Consider the following 17,298-nt stretch of genomic DNA (forward strand, 5'->3'; position numbering starts at 1 on the left):
TGGTGCGGTGCTTCAAATTTTTGTTCCATGTGCCCTTTTTTTAACTTTGAGCACCTGCCCCTCCAAATGTCTCTGCACGGCCCTGCTCGCAGCATCTGAGCAGGATTAATGTTTGACAGGCAGCGAGAAGTCAATTCACCGTGCGGTGAAAGAAGGGATGGTTCCAGTTTGTGGCTCTAAGGTTACAGAGTTCTGATTTAATGTGAACATCCATCACAGGAGCAGCATGAGGTCCTGCAGAGCTCCACATCCAGGAGGAGAAGAGAGACGTGGGGCTGGTTGATTCTGTGGAGGTCCTGCTCAGCCCAGAACCCCAAACACTGCAGTCATAGTGATCAGTGAGTCTCTCTACCGGGCTGGACAAGCAGTATATGCAAAAAGTTTACTGGTTCTACACAGTCTTAACATGGTGTTCTGTATGTTTAAGAAGGACGACCCACAGAGTTATTTTATTCCAGCATAAGAACGTTTTCTACGGCTGTATTTAACTCAACAAGATGAACAGAGATTTGGACGCGTGGTTTGTTCATGATAGAACTCTGATTTTTACAACATCCTCATTGATTGTGATTGGTCCATTGTGTTAGAACTGCCACACCGGCGCCAAAAGTTTTGAAAATGAATTTTCAGCTTCAAAAAAAAAAAAAAGAGTTGAAAATGAAAAGACTTGTGTCACATCAAGGCTCGGTGGATGAAGCATAAAAGACTAAACCAAGTGTTTGAGGTACAAAGAAAACTGGATTTATTCCCAATAAACCACTAACAACCTGGGGAGGGGGAAAGACGGCTGCTGAGTCAGGCAGGAGCAGTTCAGCTGATGTGGCTGCTGACCATGGGGAGAGAGGGAGGAGCCAAAAGGGGCTTTTAAACCCTCCTCCTCCATCAGGGTGTTCTGGGGCCGGCTGGAAAACCTGGAACTGGAAAGAAAAACTGAAAGAAAAGAAATGTCCACATAACAACTTGAAACTGAAAAAAAGTTTTGAAAATGACATTTTAAGTTTTGAAGCCAAAAAAAAACAACAGTTGAAGCTGAAAATAAATAACTTTATTTTAGAATAGTAAAAGTTTTTTGGCCTAACACCAATATAGTTTTCCAAATGTTTTATTTGGTTTCAGATATTTATGGTCTCATAACAGTTCCATATTACCAGGTTTACGGACAGACGCTGTATTCATTAATGAGGTCACTGACGGGGTTTTTGCTCAGAACATCTGCTGATACGTTTAGATTCCAGGAACAGATTTGATCTCAAATACTGTGAAGTAGAGTTACAGACCCAGTACTGCATCAAGTTTAGGATTATTCTTTTGTAGATTGCATTTTATTACTTAGCTTTTTTTATAATGTAGATGGTATCTTACGTTTTAGCTCTTTATCATGTATATTTATCTTATCTTTATTACCTGTTCTGATTGTACCTGTGCTGATGCATTTTGCAATTTCCCCATTGTGGGATTAATAAAGTTTTCTTAATCTCTTAATCTAATAAGTGAGGATATTGTTACGTCCCAAAGGGGAAAAGGTGTAACATATAGAAAAATAAACCGGGAGGGATCAAAATAAGATTGGCAGCTGGGCCGTTTATTACAAAAAACTTAAACTAAACCCAACACAAATAGTCAATAATGAGGGGAGAAGGTTTACAAACTCAGAATCTCTGGCTTTTTAGCATTTGCTAGTGTAACGGGCGTGTAACTGCCTGGCAAACACATCCGTTGATCTAGGAGCTGAGGCCGACAACAGGGGCAGGCTGAAGAAACTGATTCCCACTGGAATTTCAGCCGCCACTTCATCCAGGTTGGGCCTCTTCTTTTATATCCTCCTGTCCTGGCCTGGTAATTGGTGAGTGGAGGGAGGAGAGATGGTTTCCTTGAGGGAGGCGGAGCCAACAGCAACCACTGCAGGCCTTTCAAGGAAGCTGTAAAACAAACTAAACAAACAGACATACATATACAGACACACACACAGGCCTAGCAGGCCAGGGGCCGTAACACCCCTCCCCTTAAGCTGCAAACCCAAAGAACTTCGGGTTTGCACGCAAAACCACCTTAAAAGGAATCAGGGGATGTGTGTATTTTACCTGTCATTACGTCATCTAGAGCGGGACAAGGCATCAGCCAACTGGATTAAGTTTCTCTTTTTATGTTGGATGGTGAAATGGTGTTCTTGCACCAAAGGAGCCCAGCGCATTGATCTCCGGTTTTGTGTGTACATGCGAGGTAAAGGTCCAACGTAGTCACTGCTGACACGTTCAAAAGGGTTTCTTATAACGGGAATTGGTTGTAACGGGGCGGATGGGATTTTCTTATTGGGCTGACCAGCCATCTGACAGATGTGACAGGTGCGACAAAACCGTACGACGTCCTGCTTCACACCTGGCCAGTAAAAATGCTTCAACAGAAGTCTATACGTCTTAGTCACACCCAGGTGGCCGACCACTGGCTTTCATGTGCCAAGGAAAGAACATGCGCGCAATATTTAATTGGCACTACAATTTGTGTTACGCTTTGCCAGTGTATTTTTCCTGCAGCAGCAGTCGGAGACCATTTCCGCATTAGGATGTCCCCATCAACAAAATATCCTGTTTTTTCAGTGGCAAGTTGCTCGTCACGTACCGCACGCGAATAGCATGTGCGTAATGTTGGATCTACCTTTTGCGCAGCACTGAGTTTGGAGCGCGTGACTGGGAGCGGGACGTCAGCAGGACTCTCCTGGGCCGGCTCCGCAGGTTCTGAAGCGAGACACTTAACATTAGGAAGAGTACTGTTTTTATCATGTTCCTCCTCCAAATGGGTTGACATAAAAAAACTATCACACAAGTCAACCTCCTGCTGTTCTCGGGCCTGCGCTCGTGTGATGGCACAAGCTGGATGCAGCTTGTGCTCATGTGGGTCCAGTGTATGAGCTTTGTTCATTACCTCGAGATGAGGAATTACCTTCCCGCCAGCCACATCGTTTCCCAGTAGGACTGTAACTCCTTGTATAGGCAGTTCTGGGCAAACTGCCATGGGAAAAACGCCTGAAAGTAGTTCGGACCTTAGATGAACATGGTGAACTGGGCGAGGAGAGTACTCCATGCCAATACCTCAAAGGATGCAGCTAAATCCACTAAAGGAAGAATCAGAGAAGTTTAATGCATTTGCTAAAATCACAGTCTGGGACCCACCTGTGTCTCTTAGAATGCGCACAGCTTTTTCATCCGTACGGTCGCTGCTGAGCGAAACGTAACCCTCAAATATAAAAGGATCAAAGCAGGAGTCGGGATCCTTGGTGTGGTTTTCAGCAGGAGACTGCAGAACCAAACCGACACCTTTCGGACTGGGCGGAGTCTGCTGTGCTGGAGCAGCCTTCTTCTGAAGAAAACAGTCGGCAATAACATGTCCCGTCTTATGACAATAAAAGCACTCACGTGTTTCTTTGTGTGGTTTGGAACGAGCGGGCTGAGCTACAGCTGTCACTCGGGGGTGGTCGTGATGCGCGGGGAAAGATGCTTTATGAGTTAGCACATATTCATCGGCTAACACAGCTGCAGAAACAATGGATGTGACTTTTTTTTCGTTCAAATAAACCACAAGACTGTCCGGTAGACTTCGCTTAAATTCCTCAAGCAAAATCAGCTCACGGAGGGAAACAAAATCATCCACCTTAGATGCTGCGCACCATTTGTCAAATAACGTGGATTTTTCTCCGGCAAATTCAACATGCGTTTGTGACATATTTTTTCGCTGTTGTCGGAACCTCTGCCGGTAGGCTTCAGGCACCAGTTCGTATGTCCGTAAAACAGCCGCTTTAACTTTATCATAATCCAAACTGTCAGCGAGAGGGAGCGATGCTACAACCTCCTGCGCTTTGCCGTACATTTTGCAATGTAACAACAGTGGCCAAATCTCTCGGGGCCATTTCAAAGTGCCAGCGATGCGTTCAAATGAGGAGAAGTAAGAATCCACTTCCGACTCTCGGAATGTGGGAACAACTGAAATGAATTTACTTACGTCAATCGGACCGGTGAGTAAAGTGGGGGAAGAGGCAGTGACGTCAGCGGGGAATCCTGAAGGACTGCGCTGAGCCGTGTGGGCGTCAGCAGCAGGGGATACCGGAAGACGGGCTTGTGCTTCCAACTCCAGCTGTCTGATCCGCACCGCTTGCTCGGCTTGGATCTCAAGACGTTTTATCTCGAGACGCATCTGCCGTTCCTGAGCTCTTTCCTGAGCCTCTATCTGCATTCGGGCAAGACGCACTTTCAGCCGAGCCTCATCCCGCGAGCCATCGCTGCCGGGAGAGAACGGCTCATAGCGGGGGAGGCTGAGGGGGATCTGTCCCGCCCCAGTCTTCCCCGTCATGTCTCCTTGAGGTGTGCCTGGCACGGGAAGCGTTTCCGCGTGCCCGCGGTCACCCGCTGGCGGGGCGCCGCTGTCGCGCTCGCGGTCACCTCTGTCCGAGGCACCGTCCGCGGACTCCGGAGGCACAGTCTGGGTCGGCAGCCTGAACATGCCCTTTTCCTCCAACCTACTCACCAACAGGTCAAACAGTTCCTGTTTCCCAATCGGGTTCACATAACTGATATCAAAATGTTTTGCAATCTCCACCATATCGCTTTTCCGGCACAGTTTTAACAATTTTAGTGTTGGATGGGCAAAAAAACCAGTCGCCATGGTTTTACCCTTTTACAATGTGCGCGTAGGAGCACATGCAAACCTCCAGAGTGCCACATCAGCACTATGCCTGTCAGAACCCGAAACCAGAGCTACACAATACTATAATCCCTTTAAAGATCCCGGACGAGCCCCCACTTATGTTACGTCCCAAAGGGGAAAAGGTGTAACATATAGAAAAATAAACCGGGAGGGATCAAATAAGATTGGCAGCTGGGCCGTTTATTACAAGAACTTAGACTAAACCCAACACAAGTAGCCAATAATGAGGGGAGAAGGTTTACAAACTCAGAATCTCTGGCTTTTTAGCATTTGCTAGTGTAACTGGGGTGTAACTGCCTGGCAAACACATCCGTTCACCCAAAAGAAAATGCTCTGCATTGTGTTCTGTGTTCAGCTGGACAGATGACGAGACTCTGGATCACGGACATCTACTGGTTGCTGGTCTTTTTATTGATGACCCTCCTCGCAGACATCTCAGCATAACTGTACATATCAAACAGAAAATAAAACTCGGTGACATGCAGTTCTCCCGCCACACACACGGGGTCGCTGTATCCTGTTGAGCAGAGAACGGGAGACCTGTCCACACGTGTCTACTACGGCAGAAACTACAAACTTTCTAACATTTACACAGTTTGCAGTTAACTAAAACTACTGCACGTTCACCATAACTTATCACATTTGCACTTCAGCAAACCTTCAGTTACATTTTCTTCCGTAATCTACGAAAATAAATTAAAAATGCAAACGGAGAACAAAAGCATTACCTCCTCTCAGTCGTCTCAGCGCGAACTGAGAGGGTGGGGGCGGTACACGGAAACCCAGAAAGTTCTCTTAAAGTGACAGTACAGATATTAACATTCATGTCTCAAATAAAAAATATATATTGATTATGAACAAAATAAACATTTTGTAAAAATAATTAAATAAAAAGATCAGGATTTGGTAAATTCTAAACAAATATACACACAAATAAAACTGTCAGTTTACCCTTGTTACAATCACCCCCACTGAAATTCACCAACATCCTGAATGGAGAATCACTTGGGAAGTACATGCGAAGGGTACATGTCCACCACTGTGCAAACTGGCTCAAGCATAGGAAAGACCTAGTCTTCACATCAACTACAAAGTTACCTCACTGCAAGGTTCAAGGAAAATAAAGGTTGATCAGGCCTTCAAAATCCCCTAGAGTATTATGACGCCGTGTACGCCATACAGTACTTGGCCTCCAAAAACACATGCCATGGACATATGTGACACTATTTTAATCTGAATTTCAACCTATGAAAATCGTGACCTACAGACCACCACAAGCAATGTAAACAGTTAACTCTGAAATAACCAAACACAAAGGAAAAAAAAAATGACACGCAAAACAAAAATCAGCGATCAGTAAATGAGAAATTTGATCCTTTCAAAAATGGGACTTGAACCATTGACTCAATCAGTCTGTTCACAGACTTCACCAAACGTCCCGCACGTGTTTTGACTTGGCTATCAGAACCAGTTTGTGCACGGAGGTCGGCATGCCTTGTTGTAGTAACAACCGGAGCTGACAAAGAATCATCAGAGACAGCACCAACTGAACTAGCTGGCGGATCACGTTGGACTGGGTCATCTATGACAGGGCTAGTTGACACCACCACTGGAGAATCAGTGGACTGTCTGCCATCCAGAGGATGTGACAAATCGTGTTCACTGATGTCTTGTGGTAAGATAGCAAACAGTGAAGATTCGCCATCATCAGAGCCATGTCCAGCAGAATCAGACACCTCGTCCTCTACTGACACATCTAATGAATGGGTATCTGTGCCCGAATCCTGCTCAGAAACTGGTAAAAAATTAACCCCCAGCAGAAGATTTCTGTGCACAACCCGCGTTCGCCCAGCGGTGTCTTGTATTGTGTAAACATGAATGTCAGGCTTGACATCGACAACTGTATACACTCCATTCTCCCATGTATCAGCCAACTTTTTCTTCCCACGTTCCCCCTTATTTGCCACCAAAACACGGTCACCCACAGAGAGATAGGTGCCCTTGACTCTTTTGTTGTACTGTTGTGCTTGGTGTTGCTGCTCAGTAGAAGAATGTTTCTGTGCAATCTCTATTGCAGATTTCAAAGAGGAAAGCAAAGACTTAGCATAAGAGTCATAGTCTGCAACGTCGGGATCATTGAGGACGTGTCTGAATACAACATCCACTGGGAGTCTGGGAATGCGGCCAAACATTAAAAAAAATGGAGCATAACCCGTGGTTTCATGCACAGTGGCATTGTAAGCAAATGTGAGTGACTGAATTTGCTGAGGCCACTTCTCTTTGTCCTTTAGGGGAAGGGTACGGAGCATACTACCCAAGGTGCGATTGAATCGCTCCGTTCCCCCATTTCCCATTGGGTGGTAAGCTGTTGTATGGGACTTATTGACACCTGACACCTGAAGAAGCTCTGTTATGAGTTTACTCTCAAAATTTGTGCCCTGATCTGAATGGATTCTTGCAGGGAACCCATACACACAAAAAACATGGTCCCAAAGCTTTCTGGCGACTTGTTTGTCTGTCTTATTGGCACAAGGAAAGTGTCATTATTCTTTGGTTTAGGTATTAATATTATTGTGTCCTGATTGTCAGAAGTGAATTCTTCATCATTTGTTCCTGGAGTGTATTAAAGCTTCTTTCTTAATTTATAAACTAAATTAGTTTAACTTTGACTGTAATAATCTTCTTCATCTTTATCAGAAAACGTACAGGTATTCTAACCTTCAGAGCAGCATGGACACTCTGACCTTCCACCTCACACAGGTGAGTAACACCTGAGACAAGCCCCGCCCCTTGGAGCTAGTCACCATGGTTACACTCTCTCTGTTCTCATCTCTGCAGCGCTCTGAGGAACCGTCTGAGGAGGAGGAGGGAGTGGTGTTGAGGGAGGAGCTTAGATTTGAAGCTCTAGAGGAAGGGGAGGGGCCTGTCTGTGACATCAGAGGTCTTCAGCTGAGATATCGCCATGGTAACAGGAGAGGGTGTTTACTGCTGAGTGTGGGCGGAGTCATCGTCTTCACTGCAGGTAGATGAGCACAGACACATGCACACACACGTGCACACACACGTGCACACACATCAGTATCAGTCACATGACCTCACATGACCTCAGGACTTTCTCCTCAGCGTTCCTGCTGACCTTCATCCTCACTGGGGGGTTTCACTGCTCTCAGGAGGGGGGGCTGGGGGAGGGGGAACAAGGAGGAGGAGCCAACACATCCCCAGAAGGAGGGGCGGGGCTTTACCTGGGAGAGCTGAGAGAGATGATGAGGATGTTCCTGAAAGATGAAGATATCCACAAGACTGTCAGGTAGGAAACTGCTGTCTGATAACCACCGTCACCATGGTAACGCTGGATAAACGGGTTAACCAGCGTCACCATGGTAACGTTGGATAACCCGTTTATCCAGCGTTACCATGGTGATTTTATGATGTTGCAATCGCAACAGTTAACGCAAACACAACCAAACCCCGTGACTTGTTGAGCACCTGCAGCTTTTTATTTTCACCATAACTTTGACCGATCCACCGTGACAGCTGTCATGGACGACAACGCAACTGTTTCACTCCTGACTTCTTACCGGGAGGCGTGTTCTCTTTTATCATGTTTTTCAGTCTTGTTCTACTTTTTTCTCTTCCCCTGCCCCACCACACGTGGGAGGATGGGGATGGGCTGTGCGCGGGCACGGACGCAGCAAAGAGGGGGTGCTTTGAGCGTCTCACCGGGAAACAAAGCAGCTCCTCCTGGGGTTCTGGGTAAAATTACCATAATGTCCATATTGACAAGAAATCTCAATGTCTGAGCTTTCAGAAACTGTTGGAATGTTTCAAATAGAGCAAACAGTTCAGGAATTACAGTAATTCAAAGAGCGCTTGATCAAATGTGTTGCGGACAACACGCTCGGTGCTAAACAGTGTTGCCAGATTGGGCGGATTCCCGCTCAATATGGGGGTTTTTGGTTCTAAATTTGCGGGCAAAAATGGCTTTAGGCGGGTAGGTATATCTTGGGCAGGCTTGGGGTCGATTAGGCGGTTTTTATTTCCTTGTCATAAGAAAGTGGACTTAGTTAGGCTGGGTGGCGATCAGACTTCCACTAATGTTCTAAGTTCTGAGGCTCAGTGAACGCACCAGGAGGAGAAGCTTCATGGTCCTGGGCTCTGTCGTTGTTGAGGGGATTGCTGCCTTGCCTGCCAATAAATGTGTTCAAAAGCTTTGGGCTCGGTGTGGGAGGGGCTTTCTGTTCATTATTTTAGCGTGATGATCATTATATTGAGTGGTGTGTTTACAGTAGTCCTGTCTTGGCTGGTTTATACTTCCAACAGACTCGTAATCGCTCACGTCGTGGTCGCGCGGCCATTGTGGTATTAGCCATGTTGGGGTTAAACCAGACTCAAGGGAATGTCATGAAAGGAGGAGCCTCTAGGGGGAGCTGGCGGATGGTTGTGTGGATTGTAGGGGAATGTTGCTTGGGTGCTATGTTGGAAAAGGAAGAATAAAATTCACGTCTTCAGCACAGCACGTCTCAGTCTTTTGTAAAGCAATAACATGGTGTCAGAAGCGGGATGTTAATAGACTGAGAAAAAAAAAGAAAAGGAAAGAAAAAGAAGGGAAAAGCCGGATGAACCGGAAAACAGATGGCAGAGGAAGAAATGGCGGCTCCGCAGGCTACTCCGACTGCTACGTTCACCATACAACCGCCAGAGTCCTTTGACTTCACAAAACCACAAGAGTGGGAGCGATGGATTAGACGTTTTGAACGCTTTCGATTAGCAAGCAACCTAAGCGCGACGCCTGAAGAGAACCAGGTAAACACGCTGGTGTATTGCATGGGAGACGAGGCCGAAGACGTGCTAAGAGGGCTAGCGCTAACTGCGGATGAAAAGAAGCAGTATGCATCGGTCAAAGCCGGGTTGGATTCATTCTTCGTGCCCAAAAAGAACGTAATCTACGAAAGAAACCGTTGATTCCTTTATCACTGCGCTTTATGGATTAGCTGAACACTGCGACTATGGGCAGCTACGTGATGAGCTGATCCGTGACAGGTTAGTGGTCGGCCTGAAAAATGTTGCGCTGTCTGAAAAGCTACAGTTAGATGATAGACTAACCCTGGACACTGCCATCACAAAAGCAAGACAATCTGAAGAAGTTAGGAGGCAGCAGTCAGACTTACGAGGAGAAAGCAGTGCTAAATGCTCCAATGTCGATGCTGTTCATGCTAAGAACTACAGAAAGCCCAGATTTTACACCAAGCCCAAAGCACAGCCCTAAACGCAGACTAAGTTCAGACAAAATACACAACCGTCACATGCACAAAAACAAGCCTGCAAAAGATGCGGAAAGATGCCCTCACATGCAAAAACAGAATGTCCTGCAAAAGAAGTCGCATGTCACATATGTGGAAAAAAGGGACATTATGGCAAAGTGTGCAGAAACAACACAAAGTCAGTGAATGCAGTGACTACAGAGGAAGAGAGCTTTTTTCTGGGATCTGTTAATGCTGGTGCAGACCCGTGGTCGGTGCAGCTTCAAGTGCGACGAAACAAAGTGTGCTTCAAAATAGACACCGGCGCAGATGTTACTGCCCTGCCAGCTGATGTGTATCATAAAATAACTGGGGATGGAGATTTGAAGCACTTGGAAAAACCAAAGCGACAGCTGTTTGGACCAGGAGGCAACGTGCTTCGCGTCCTGGGAGTGGCAAAAGAAACACTCTGCAGTGATAAAAAGTCAGCCACAGAAGACGTCTGCGTGGTGGAGGGTCTTCACACTGCCCTGCTGGGGTTACCAGCTATGAAACAGCTTCAGCTTGTGTCTAGAGTCAACAACATCACCATGGAGACTGTGAAACAACAATATCCACGTTTATGCAGCGGTCTTGGTCTGGTACGGAGGCCGTATTCTATTAAACTACAACCAGATGCTGTGCCCTTCTCTCTTCAGACTCCACGCAGGGTCCCCCTTCCTCTCATGGGCAAAGTGAAGGAGGAGATAGATTGCATGGAGAAGATGGACGTCATCACCAGAATTGAGGATCCCACTGACTGGTGTGCAGGGATGGTGGTGGTCCCAAAGAAATCAGGTGCAGTACGTATTTGTGTGGACTTTACCAAGATGAACCAGGCAGTCTGCAGAGAAAAATATATCCTGCCTTCTGTTGAGCACACACTAGGCATGCTAGCAGGTGCAACAGTTTTCAGCAAACTGGACGCCAACATGGGTTTCTGGCAGGTGCCGTTAACTGAGGACATTCTGGTGTGGGGAAAGACCCAAGAAGAGCACGATGTGCGGCTGCATGCGCTGCAGAAGGCCGGCATCACACTGAACATCGATAAGTGTGAGTTCACATGCCACACAGTCAAATTTTTGGGTCATGTCATCACAGCAGCAGGTGTACAGCCAGACCCAGAAAAGACGAGCGCAGTTCAGGAGATGAATGCACCAACCAACGTCAGTGAACTAAGGAGTTTCCTGGGTATGGTGAACCAGTTGGGGCGGTTCATTCCAAATTTGGCAGAGAAAGACAAAGTTTGTCGAAGAAGAACCACTGGTACTGGGGGCCAGAGCAGCAGGCAGCTTTTGAGCGACTGAAAAAAGAGCTTTCATCCATGCCAGTGCTCACACTGTACAATCCAAACAGCGACCTGAAAATCTCAGCTGATGCATCTTCTTTTGGACTGGGAGCGGTTCTACTCCAGAAAAGCAATGCTGAGTGGGCACCTGTGGCATACACATCCAGGTCGATGACACCAACAGAGAGACGATATGCCCAGGTAGAGAAAGAGGCTCTGGCTGCAACATGGGCGTGTGAAAGGTTCAGCTGCTTTGTCCTCGGCAGATCATTTGAGTTGGAGACGGATCATAAACCTCTGGTGAGTCTGCTTGGAGGAAAAGCTTTGGATGACCTTCCACCCAGGATTCAAAGATTCAGAATGAGGCTCATGCGCTACAACTACACAGTCACACATGTCCCTGGCAAAAACTTGTGGACAGCAGACACCTTGTCCCGTGCTCCCCTCAGAGTTTCAGGAGCACACAAAGGAGCAAGTTTGCTAGAGGACACCAACATTTACGTGGACTCTGTCATCAGTAACCTACCTGTTAGTGGAGACTATCTGAGCAACCTTCGAAACCATCTGAAAGCGGACAGTGCATGTGCTGCACTAATGGAGTACTGCAGAGATGGCTGGCCAGACAAAAACAGACTGCAGGGGGTGTTGAAACAGTACTGGGCTGACAGAGCAGTACTTACTGTGCACGATGGACTGCTGCTACGGGGCACAAGGCTTGTCATCCCATCCACCTTAAGAAATGATGTGTTGGAAAAACTGCACAAAGGACACACGTGGCAAAGTGCAGAGAAAGGGCCAAACAAACAGTTTGGTGGCCGGGAGTAACCAGTTAAATGACTTGGTGCTAAAATGCAGGACCTGCATTCAGGAGAGAACTAATGTCAAGGAGCCACTAATCCCGAGTCAGATGCCAGACAGGCCGTGGCAGAGACTTGGAGCTGACCTTTTCACAATGGACAGCAAGGACTATCTGCTCGTAGTGGATTATTTTTCACGTTTTGTGGAAATTGCTCAGCTCTCACACACACGATCCACAGATGTGGTGGTGCACCTGAAGTCGATTTTTGCCCGTCACTGCATCCCAGAGGTTCTCATGACAGACAACGGGCCGCAGTTCTCAGGAAGCCATTTTCAGACATTTGCAGCATGCTATGGCTTTGAGCACGTCACAAGCAGCCCCAGGTTTCCACAAAGCAACGGGGAAGCAGAACGCTTACTTTTCTGATGACTTTTGGGCTGGAAAACTATGAGACTATCTGGCAACACTGTTGCTGAACACACACGACTTCAGCAGCCACATTTGGCGGGCCAAAAGGGCCCCACTTTGGGCACCTCTGATTTTAGAGTAAATAATTCCATGTAGAAGCTCCTCCCAGACAAACGTATAAACACCTGAGAGAACCTCTAAAACAGATCAGAGAACAAAGAAACCAGATCTTGTCCTCAAAGACTTTGTCGTCCTCTTTTAGCAACCAGTGACTCTCCAGTGATGCTTTTGAAACAGATACAGAGAAAGATTCTGAGGAGAACATGGAGATCCGAGGATTAATATGATTATTCTGTTTTTTAAGGTTATCATTTTTCCATGGGTTACTGAACAGAGAGGAGCAAAAGTTCAATTTACGTTTCACGTTTTTATTCAAGTTAAATGACAGCTTAAAAACATTATATAAGGTGATGATGAAGTATTTTCCTTTTGCATGGGACACAATAAAAGAGTTGGAATATGAGAATGTTCATTTTATTTCTTAATTAACAGTTTTAGGTGCTTTTCAAATATTTATTTATTAAAAAAACTTCACAACTTTTGTCACAACTTTTCACAAAAGCCACCGCAACAATCATAGAAATCTACTGTTAAATCCTGGAGGGTCTGCACGGTAACCAGTTTAACCAGCGTTACCACTGTAACCAGGTTAACCAGTCTGGTTTGAGGACAGACTTCTGCTTGTCTGTCAGGGTTTAAGAACAGAATTCATGAAGATTTATTTTCCCCCAAACTTTACCTTTGTTCAGACTTTAAGTGTGAAGTTTACAGGAAATGGTCACGAAACCTTTTCAAAATAAAAGCAAGGTCTGGTTACAGATCATCAAAGGTTTGTTAAGGAGTTCAGCTGCTGCAGGAAGTGTTTCTCCTCAGACTGAAGTACCAGGATTCACACGAACACTGAGGTTTGGATCGATAGAACTTCCACCAATCAGAGAGCAGCTCATTGGTCTGTTTCACATTAAACTACATTGAAATTATCAGAGTTTAGAGTGACTTTAAAAGTATTTGTATAACTTCAAATGTTCTTTAGTGATGCTAAAAACATCAGAAGCTTCTGGTTCTGATCTTTGATTTGAGGAGCGTCATCTAGAGGGCGCTACAACAGATCATGTTGTATTCTCCATCCTCCTCCTTCATGTCCTCCATCTATGAACCTCCTCTCTGGTCTTCCTCTCCTGGTATCTCCACTCTTCATCCTTTCACCATCTTCATCACTGCTCTTCCTCTCAGCATGCCCAAACGTCTCCATCTGTTTCCAGAACTTCCTCTCTGATCTTCACTACTTCCTGTTCCACATCCTCTTCTCTGTTCTCCATCATGTTCCTCCTTCATCAGATCTTCAAAGTTCTCCTTCAGTCTTCTAGAAATCATTTCCTCCTAAGCCCTGTCAACATGAAAGCCTTTAATTACCTGAACTTTTACTCTGAAATCTCTGGGCTGTGATTGGCTGAGTCATGGTCAGGTGTGCTTGTTCTCAGTCGGGTCAGCGCAGCGCCTCATCCTCCGGGTTCCTCTGAAGGAACTCTGCTGGCCTCTGAGATCCTGAAGAGATTCCAGCAGCTGAACATGGACCACACCTGGACCGAGTCTCTGTACGCCACACTGCAGTTCCCCGACAGGTGAGGCCCCGCCCCTTCTCAGGAAACACCTGAGTCCCTAATCCATCTCGGTCTGTGGTTTACATTTATTGTCCCAATAATGTTCCTTCATGTATTTATCTATCCTATCTTTAGAGATTATTATGCTGGTAGTTTATTTCAATATTGTGTCCAGAGAGTTCCATCAATCGACTCCATAAACTGATGTTTTTCTGTCTCAGGGTTGTGCGTGCAAACTGATAAATGATGTTTGGGAGAGATTTCAATTTGGCTTTTAACATAAATAAGAATGTTTTTAAATCAAATAAATCTGAAAACTTTAGCAGTCGTGATTCTGTAGATTATTATTGTGTTCTCTGCTGCCTTTTTGTTTAGTCTTCTTTTTTCTTTGTTCTGTTAGTGAAACAAAGACTTTGTATGAACTAAAATGCTTTTCCCCAGATTTCAAGGCAGTAACTAAAATATGGTAAAATAAAAGAACAATACAACATGCGTAAACATTGACTGTTAAATAAATCTTTTACTCTATAAAGAATTCCAATATTTTTGATTATTTTTCTTTTTTAAATGATTAATGTGAGATTTCCATTTTAACTTTTCATCCAAAATAACCCCAAGACATTTTATTTCACTTACTTTGCAAATGTCAACTTGATCAATGTTTAATGTTAAATTTTCATCTGTTTGCCGATTACTAAAAATCATAAACTTTGTTTTCTCCCAATTCAAATATACGACGGAGTATTAGGGCCACCAAAAAGAAAAAAAAAGTAATATTACGACTTTTAATCTTGTAAATTTACGAGAAAAAAGTCGTAGTATTAATCGTAAATCTACCGAGATTTAAAGTCATAAATTAATGAGAAACAAACCCAAATTAGTCTGTTTATCAGAGCTGACGTGGAGTATCTTGTGAAGATTTATTTCCAGATCGGTGTTAAAAACAAAGACATTCTGAACCTTATGGTGATTCAACACCAAATTATTTCCTGGTTCGGTGTCGGTAGTGTGGAGTTTGATGTGTAAATAAAGAGCTCAGAAATGCATGTTTATCAGGACCGTCACTTTATTTTGCCTTTCATTTCCCAGAAGCCCTTTCGTCACCTTACGTCACATCTCTGACATGCGCAGAAACCAAAGGAGAATGTAAACAGAGCTCCGGACGCCTCCTTCTCCAAATGAAACATCCCATCTAAACACAAAACACTGAGAAATGACAGCTGTCTGTTACATTAGCACAAGAACATTGAAAATTCAGAAAACTAGTCCTGTTCAGACGGAAGCATCACAGAGTTGGAGGAGATCTGGTCTGTCGCGGAGGAAGGAATGACTGGAAGTGAACAGCTGTGTGGATATCGACGGCTTCATCAACGAGATCTGCAGAGATCCTGCAAGATACCATCAACAAATAAAACATTAATAAACTGTAGATCAAATAAAAAAACTTCCAAACACTTGAAATATTTTAAACATTCAGTTTACCTGATGAAATCGAAGACGTTTTGGTCGGTCTGCTTCAGCGCACAGCATAAATTCGCTGGACTGTAGCCTCCCCTCGACTTCAATATATTTACGAGGAAAAAGTCGTAAATTTACGAGATTAAAAGTCGTAAATTTATGAGAAAAAACTCGTAAATTTACGAGATTTTTTTTTTTTTTTTTTGGTGGCCCTAATACTCCGTCGTACAAATATAACTTATTTCTATAAAAAAAAAAAATTCACTTTAGCTTTTTCTTCTTTTAGCGTTACCATCAGTTCAGGTAAATCTGTTCCAGAGTGGAATACTGACGTGTCGTCTGCAAACAATAAAAACTGAATTATTTTAGAAACTTTCAGACATTATTTATGAATAAAATAAAAAGTAGAGACCTAACACAGATCCTTGTGGAACTCCAGTAGTGATCTGTTGGTAGTTTGAATTTGTTCCATTTACTTGGACATTCTGTTGTCTATTAGTTAGATAACTTTTAATCCACTGGAATGACAGACCTCTAATCCCATATATAGATCATTTAGATAACAGTAAATCATGATTAATTGTATCAAATCCTTTTCGTAGATCAATGAACACTCCAACTGTGTATTGTTTATCTATTGCAGTTGTAATCTTTTCAGTTAGCTCAATTAGAGCCAGAGCTGTAGATCTTTGTGACCTAAATCCATTTTGTTTTTCACTAATTAGTTCATTTTTTTCTAAAAAAACTTTTAGCCTAAAAGCAAACAATTTTTCAAGGATGTTGGAGAATTGTGAGAGTAATGATATAGGTCTATAATTATTAAATAGATGTTCATCACCACTTTTAAAGATTGGTATAATTTTGCTACCTTCATTTTCTCAGGAAAAACTCCAGACTGTATCGATAAATTGAAGATGTAGGTCAATGGTTTAATGATGCAATCAAATGTTTTTTTTATGATTTTCATATCAAGTCCATCACTGTCAGTAGATGATTTGTTTTCACTTTTCTTTACTAATATTTCACTCTCATCAACATCTCCAACAAACATAGATTGTAGGATTGTGTCTATACTGTGCATTTTATGATTACTGGGACTATCTATTGAATTAGCTATATTTACTCCAATATTAACAAAAAATTATTAAATTGATTTGCTACTTCTTTGCTATTATTTATTACCAGATCATTATCGACAAAGTCATCTGGTAGCTTTGGTTTCTGTGAATTCAAATGAATTTCTTCATTCAGGATCTTCCATATTCCTTTCATATTCCCTTCCTGCTCTATCAGTTTTCCATTATAATAATCTATTTTAGCTTTCCTTAATATAGTTGTAAGTTTGTTTTTTATAAGTTTTGTATTTCATCTCATTATTCACTGTCTGGTTTTTCATAAAATCTTTATACAGTTTATTTTTCTTTCTGCATGTTTTAGTTTGTCCTCTTGTCATCCAGGGATCGGTGAGTTTAGGAGTTTCCTTAAATAACTTTAATGGGCAGCATTGGGGTGGAACTGTCCATCACCCAAGCTGAGGTCACTGAGGTAGTCAAAGAGCTCCTCAGTGGCAAGGCTCCAGGGGTGGATGAGGTTCGCCCTGAATACCTCAAGTTTCTGGATGTTGTAGGAGTGTCTTGGTTGACACGTCTCTGCAGCATTGCGTGGCAAACAGGAACCGTACCACTGGACTGGCAGACTGGGGTGGTGGTT

At 44.0% G+C, this 17,298-nt stretch overlaps 3 protein-coding genes across 7 annotated transcripts in view; 1 reads left to right on the plus strand and 2 right to left on the minus strand.

Moving 5' to 3' along the window:
• Positions 1 to 14,251, plus strand: part of LOC112139698 (transferrin receptor protein 2) — a 24,774-nt gene extending 10,523 nt beyond the window's left edge. The window contains exons 2-7 of one of the 5 annotated variants that reach the window (XR_004947459.1): positions 7,393 to 7,455; positions 7,534 to 7,717; positions 7,819 to 8,002; positions 10,634 to 10,772; positions 10,922 to 11,027; positions 14,011 to 14,225. Coding sequence is in view for 3 of the 5 variants with exons in the window: in XM_024262523.2 (XP_024118291.1) it covers positions 7,426 to 7,455; positions 7,534 to 7,717; positions 7,819 to 8,002; positions 14,011 to 14,155 (543 nt within the window). In the remaining 2 variants the exon portion in view is untranslated. Of the gene's footprint in view, positions 1 to 6,836; positions 6,943 to 7,392; positions 7,456 to 7,533; positions 7,718 to 7,818; positions 8,003 to 8,592; positions 9,736 to 10,633; positions 11,028 to 14,010 lie in introns of those variants that run through there. The other 4 variants (XR_004947458.1, XM_024262524.2, XM_024262523.2 and 1 more) reach the window with 4 other exon arrangements.
• On the minus strand, positions 4,008 to 4,590 carry LOC118598333 (the record flags this gene model as incomplete). Its single annotated transcript, XM_036210975.1, is given in 1 exon segment — positions 4,008 to 4,590. A coding segment is annotated over 1 exon segment (583 nt), but the record flags the coding sequence as incomplete, so codon positions are not given.
• Positions 5,084 to 7,210, minus strand: LOC112139697. The gene is made up of 2 exons (XM_024262522.2): positions 5,424 to 7,210; positions 5,084 to 5,212 (listed from the first exon to the last, which is right to left on the minus strand). The coding sequence occupies exon 1, from the start codon at positions 7,047 to 7,049 to the stop codon at positions 6,042 to 6,044; it is 1,008 nt and encodes a 335-aa protein (XP_024118290.1). The 5' UTR covers positions 7,050 to 7,210; the 3' UTR covers positions 5,084 to 5,212; positions 5,424 to 6,041.
• Positions 14,252 to 17,298: the final 3,047 nt, after the last annotated feature.

This window comes from Oryzias melastigma, unplaced genomic scaffold (genome assembly GCF_002922805.2).
Source record: "Oryzias melastigma strain HK-1 unplaced genomic scaffold, ASM292280v2 sc00342, whole genome shotgun sequence".
Lineage (NCBI taxonomy): Eukaryota > Metazoa > Chordata > Actinopteri > Beloniformes > Adrianichthyidae > Oryzias > Oryzias melastigma.